General features: G+C 40.2%; 1 protein-coding gene across 1 annotated transcript; it reads left to right on the forward strand.

The window, feature by feature from the left end:
* Window positions 1–4,147: 4,147 nt before the first annotated feature.
* Window positions 4,148–5,759, forward strand: LOC311487613 (green-sensitive opsin-like; the record flags this gene model as incomplete). The annotated part of the gene is made up of 5 exons (XM_084543963.1): window positions 4,148–4,532; window positions 4,651–4,819; window positions 4,961–5,126; window positions 5,247–5,486; window positions 5,598–5,759. 5 exons carry the CDS (start codon window positions 4,148–4,150, stop codon window positions 5,694–5,696), a joined length of 1,059 nt encoding a protein of 352 aa, XP_084400089.1. The 3' UTR covers window positions 5,697–5,759.
* Window positions 5,760–6,504: the final 745 nt, after the last annotated feature.

Raw genomic sequence — 6,504 nt, forward strand, 5'->3', positions numbered from 1 at the left:
CCTCCTTTAAATGCACCGAGAAGCCCTGACAATGAATAACGTCAGTCATCCAACCAAATCAACTCTGCAGGATAACAATAACAGGAAAGACAGTCAGCAATATGCCACATAGCGTTTTATTAATTCATTATTATTATTTTTTTTGATCAGTCAGCACATATGATCAAAATTCAGGAGTTTCCTAATCTTGTTTGGTACTCACCTACCCAGCCCAGGTAGCCTATATATGAGTACCAAACAAGATTAGGAAACTCGTTAACGCGTTACTTTGTATATACGTTACAAAGTAACGCGTTAGAGTACTCTAATTACTTTTTTGTGTAATGTGTAACGTAACGCGTTAGTTTTGTGCGTTAAGCAATCAGCAACTTAGTTATTTTTTTTGAAAAAAAGTAATCCGTTGCTTAATCCGTTACTTTGTAACGCGTTACCCACAACACTGACTATTGCCCACTTGCATTTTTGTTACTGTAATCAGGGAGTCTGTGGTGAAATTCTGTGTTGTGCAAAATCACAACACAGTTAGTGATATTTGTTCAATACCCCAGCAATCATATTTCTATCAAAGGCGGAAGGCAGAGCTAATGATGTTCAAAAGCTCAGTTTTGTGCGATACAAGAGCCAAAAACACACTTGTAATCGCCACTTATTGCCATAGGCGCCTCCAAAGATTGCTTCTTTAGTCTTATCCTGTCTCCAATAAAGAGTGACCGTGGTGTTAACAGTTTGTTGCAGGCAGATTTTATGACAAACCATTTGTGAGTTTCATTTAGTAAATAATCACAACAGAAACATTCACTACGAACATCCAACTCCAAGTCACATCTCATTGACAAATATCATCGGTCCTTGAGAAGCTACTTTATTCTCTCTCTCATAAATTACAGGTTTACCAAGATATGTTTGCGGTAAGCTAAAGCTTACTTGTGATTGGTTGATGCTAGCTTGTCTCTGGAGCTGCTGCCCAAATTCCCCCTTTGACTGACTGAAACTGCTCTGTCTATAGGGGCCGTAACTGCAGAATTGCTGGAGAGCCGCTGTCGCATTTCGCTTGAACGTTTCCCGGAAGCACTCCGAGTCGGGTATCGCTGACCAGTTTTGTACCATCCTGTCTCTTTGAAGATTTTGTGGGCAGATCTGAAAAGGCGTGTGTGAGCGGGGTGGCCTACAACCCGACTCAGTTACAAAAGTTCTGTCAGGAGGAATAGACCAGAATTCCAGCAGACTATTGTGAGAAGTTGGTGAAAGGATACTCAAAGCGTTTGACCCAAGTCATACAGTTTAAAGGCAATGCTGCCAAATACTAAGGGAATGTATGTAAACTTCTGACTTGAAGAAAGTAATAAAAAATTCTCTAAGAAATTCTCTCTCTCATTATTGTGGCATTTAGCAAATAGAAATAATTTTAGTAATCCTAACTGACCTAAAACAGGAGAGGTTTAGACTGATTTAACTTCAGACAGTGAGGAAAAAAGGTTTATGTGTCTTTTAACACAGTGTATGTAAACTTCTTCTTTCAACTGTACATCCAATTTGTAAGCAATGTGAAAATTGAAAAATAAAAAATAAAAAAATAGTAAAAAATAATTTAATTATTTGTTCTTGCCATTGTATCTACTCTGAGCAGCAGGTAAGGTCGCCAGTCAGGTATGGGAAGGTAATGGCTGGCATATTGCACCGGCCTCCTGAGCAGCTCCAAATCAGTGGATCAGCACCCTGGAGAGCGCCATATGCCTGTCAGCAGAAAAGAAGCTATTGTTGCACACAGAACCTCTGCAACACTGAGACATAGTGAAATCATTCATTCATTCATTCATTCATTCATCTTCTATACCCGCTTAGTCCTGTTAAGGGTCATGGGGTCTGCTGGAGCCTATCCCAGCTGTCATCGGGCAAGAGGCGGGGGTACACTCTGGACAAGTCGCCAGTCTATCGCAGGGCTAACACAGAGACAGACAGACAACCATTCACACTCACACCTACGGACAATTTAGAATCACCAATTAACCTAATGAGCATGTCCTTGGACGGTGGGAGGAATCCGGAGTACCCGGAGAGAACCCACGCAGACACAGGGAGAACATGCAAACTCCACACAGAAAGGTCCAGCCGGCCCATGGATTCGAACCGGTGACTGGTGCACAAGTGAAACATGTAACTTTGATGGAGAGAGCGCAAGAATAAAACAGTGACAGGCTGTTGCTGTAAAACCCAACTTGCTCAGAATAAATCTTATTTCAGACTTTAAGCACTCTAATTAACTGTGTCACCTGATCCTCAACCGACTGGTTAAAGAAACAGTTTTTAATCATGGATTAGAATGAAATAATCTGTGTTTTAGAGCTGTGTGACTTTTACTGTTTATTATTAAATTGTATGTACCAGAAATCGCTCATACTACATACAAGCTGAGTACGAAATGTAACTTAATTTAACTAGAACCTGTGGGGGTTTATCTGTTCTCAAATCTCAGTACACTGAATTTCAAAATTAAACTTGTGGACTAAACATTAAAAATGTATTTATGCTCACACTAGATGTTTGCAGTGTCGCTGCTGTCATGACTATTGAAATATTCCTATTCATAAAAGTCCCATCTTCTTAATGGTCTTCAATGAGGAAACAGAGTCAGTTTTAGCTTCTTTACAAAAAACAGAACATAATTTCTAATGATAATAGGCGTAACGATGCTGTAAATCACTGGGGCAGTTTATGCCCAGGTGTTGGTTGCTTGAACTCCCGTTATCCCCTTATCTGGTTAACAGCTCAGCTCTGAATAGTCCTGCCTTCTACGCACTAGTGAACAAACAGGTCTGTTTTGGAAAGTCAAAAACTGGACCCTGCCACAGTTGACTTTTTTATGCATAAAGTACTCACAATGCAGAATAGCTCATTTCACAACAATGTATTTTGTATTATTACAATTGTGGATGCAATGATGTATGAAGAAAGAGATCATGTTATTTATGTTGTCTTAATATGGGTTTATCGTACTGTATTGTAACATGCAAGATTCTTTGCACCCCGTGACCCTTAACAGGACTAAACGGGTATAGAAGATGAATGGAAGATTCTTTGCAATTATTAAAGTCGTTTAACGCATGAGAACGCATATCATCATTCATTTGTTGTCTTCTTTAATATTATTAACTAGCAGAGTAAATGCAGTGTGATGACAAGTTCAATATCTGCCCCTGGAGTGGCGGTAAATGGATGTACTCAAGTAAAGAACTTCAACTTTACAATGCTTGGTTAAATGTGATGAGTTACTGTGTAATACTCAGAGTGACCATTAGGAGTACTTTTATTTTGATGTATTTAATTACTTTACTCTTACATATGGTATTTGTACACTTATATACACTTTATAATTCTAGATAGGAATAGGAATCTAAATCTATTACAACCTTAGCTTAAATAAAACATCTGAATATTTCTTCCACATGGTCTGTTTGAATAATGCATTTAAATAATAGCATTATTATTATTATATATTTTACTGTTCAACTTCAGATAAAGTAAATGTAACATAATCCATGTTTTTACTAGTGTGTAAGATTCCCCCCCCCCCCCCCCCCCCCCCCCCCCCCGTCATTCTTACGGTATCTCCAAAGAAGAGAATTTCAAAATAATCGCGTATAGTGCACAGACTCAAATAAAGCACGTTTCAACCAGGTAAACATTTCAACACAACCACAAAGGCACAAAACACTGAAAATACTTATGGGTTATTTTTATTTATTTATTTATTTTCACAGCTGAACTCCGTTATCACTAACATGACGTGAAGCAAAATAGTGTGAGCTGAATTTAAGCTGAGTGCTCTTTTACAAACGGGGACACGCAGTCACAGTAACAGCCACTAAAACATGTTCCGCAGTTGCAACTCGTGGCAAACGCGCCATGAAGATATTTGACCCTTAAAGGTAATTATCCTATTGCCTTTCTTAAAGTCAATTATCAGCCAGACTTGAGCTGTCCACTTCCTCACAATCCTCCTGTAATCTAATTTCACTAATGTGAGGATCACTTCATGAGAGTATAAAAGGCATATGCGATCAAAAACTGCCAGTGTGGGGTTGGGGATTCATACCACTTTTACACTTTCATCCATCAGCTCAAGCTCAAGCAAACTAGACAACTGAAGATGGTGTGGGAAGGAGGAATCGAGCCCAATGGCACAGAGGGCAAGAACTTCTACATCCCCATGTCCAACAAGACTGGGATTGTTAGGAGTCCTTTTGAATACCCACAGTATTATATGGTAGACCCGATTTTCCACAAGCTTCTGGCTTTCTACATGTTCTTCCTGATCTGCACTGGAACTCCCATCAACGGCCTGACATTGTTTGTGACGGCTCAGAACAAGAAGCTCCGGCAACCTCTCAACTACATCCTGGTCAACCTGGCTGTGGCCGGACTCATCATGTGCATGTTCGGCTTCACCATCGCCATCACATCTGCTGTGAACGGCTACTTCATTCTTGGACCCACTTTCTGCGCTATTGAGGGATTCATGGCCACACTGGGAGGTACGAAAGAAAAAGCAAGATACCTCTCAGGAATTATATAAAAAAAATGATGCTTCCTATTTGACTGCCAGGCTCATAGTATAAATGAATAACTTCTCTTACCTTTTCCTATCTACAGGTGAAGTTGCTCTCTGGTCTCTGGTCGTGCTGGCTATTGAGAGATACATTGTCGTCTGCAAACCCATGGGAAGCTTCAAGTTCTCTGGATCTCATGCCAGAGCTGGAGTCGCTTTCACCTGGATCATGGCTATGGCTTGTGCCGCACCCCCACTTTTTGGATGGTCCAGGTAGTACTCACTTTTAGAAATGTTTCATTTTAGTTTAATATGACTTTGCATTTTACAATCAGATAGACAAAATATGGGATCACAAAACGTTGCAGATGCAGAGAGTAAAAGGTTGGATTACTTTCTGTTCTTAAATCTCAGGTACCTTCCTGAGGGCATGCAGTGCTCCTGCGGACCTGACTACTACACTCTGGCCCCAGGCTTCAACAACGAGTCATTCGTCATCTATATGTTTGTCGTCCACTTCTTCGTCCCTGTCTTCATCATCTTCTTCACTTATGGAAGCCTTGTGGCGACAGTCAAAGCTGTAAGTGAAGTTATTCTTGCATTATTCACATGTTATTCTACAGCAATCACTGTAACATTACTGCATCTGGCAGGATTTTTATTGAATGTTGATTATATTTTCTGCTCTCAAACACTTCAGGCTGCAGCCCAGCAGAAGGAGTCAGAGTCCACTCAGAAGGCTGAGAAGGAAGTGACACGCATGTGCATCTTGATGGTCTTGGGCTTCCTGGTAGCTTGGGTACCATATGCCACTTTTGCCGGTTGGATCTTCTTGAACAAGGGAGCTTCCTTCTCCCCCCTGACCGCATCCATCCCCGCCTTCTTTGCAAAGAGCTCAGCCCTGTACAACCCTGTCATCTATGTGCTGTTTAACAAACAGGTTGGTTCTATTTTTTTGAATATAAATTCCACTGTTTGCTTTTGCTTATTTTTATATCGTGAACTACATATGCTCCGTTTCTGAATTTGCCCTCTTTGCTGTGTCTTTCAGTTCCGTAACTGCATGCTGAGCACTATTGGAATGGGTGGCATGGTGGAGGATGAGACCTCAGTTTCAACCAGCAAGACAGAGGTGTCCTCTGTGTCTTAATCTTGATGACATTTTTCAGTCTGTAGACATTTTCCTTCCTGGTTGCTTTCAGATTTTAAAAGAACCCATTTGGATTTAATGATTTAACAAACGGACTCTGAACCAAACACACCAAAGAATTCTATCTCGTCAGCTAATGTGTGTAAAATGTAAAGAAATGCAGTTACTGTGGAGTTTAACTTGTACAGCATTTGTGCATCTGCGTGTGTGTGAGTGCATATGAGCAAGTGCGAGCGAGTGAACCCAGCATCTGATGACACTCAAACAACCTCATCTCTCAAGACAAGCTGTGAACCTGCTGAAATGTGACACCACTGATGAACAAGCAATCACATGTGGGGTATATATGTAATAATATGGGGTAACTTTTGTTTTGCTGGTCTACCAGTGGCATCATTTTTATGTATTTTATGAAATATCCAAACATGTATAGGGTGGAGTAGATAATAAATGCATGCACGAAAAGAACCAAACTGGTGTGTTCACTTATGCTGGTCTGATTGTCTGCTGCTGAAACTAAAGAATATAGTCATATTCTATGTTATTTGAAAAAAGCATAAGAGTTGTTTGAAACACAGTATTACGTTGTGTGTGTTGTATGTCTGACAACATACTACACCCGTAAGCCTTCAATTTGGATTATAAAACAAACCATAAAACACTTAACCACACAGAAGCATCTACAAATGTGACAGCTTAAGTGTCACCTAGTGATTACATTCTCCTGATGTCACGGACAAGTTAGCTTGTCTAAATGCGTGACTGTAATTGATCCACTTTTGAACACACATGGAGGTCATTACATTAT

Source organism: Chelon labrosus, assembly GCF_963514085.1.
Source record: "Chelon labrosus genome assembly, chromosome: 4".
Taxonomy (NCBI): Eukaryota; Metazoa; Chordata; class Actinopteri; order Mugiliformes; family Mugilidae; genus Chelon; species Chelon labrosus.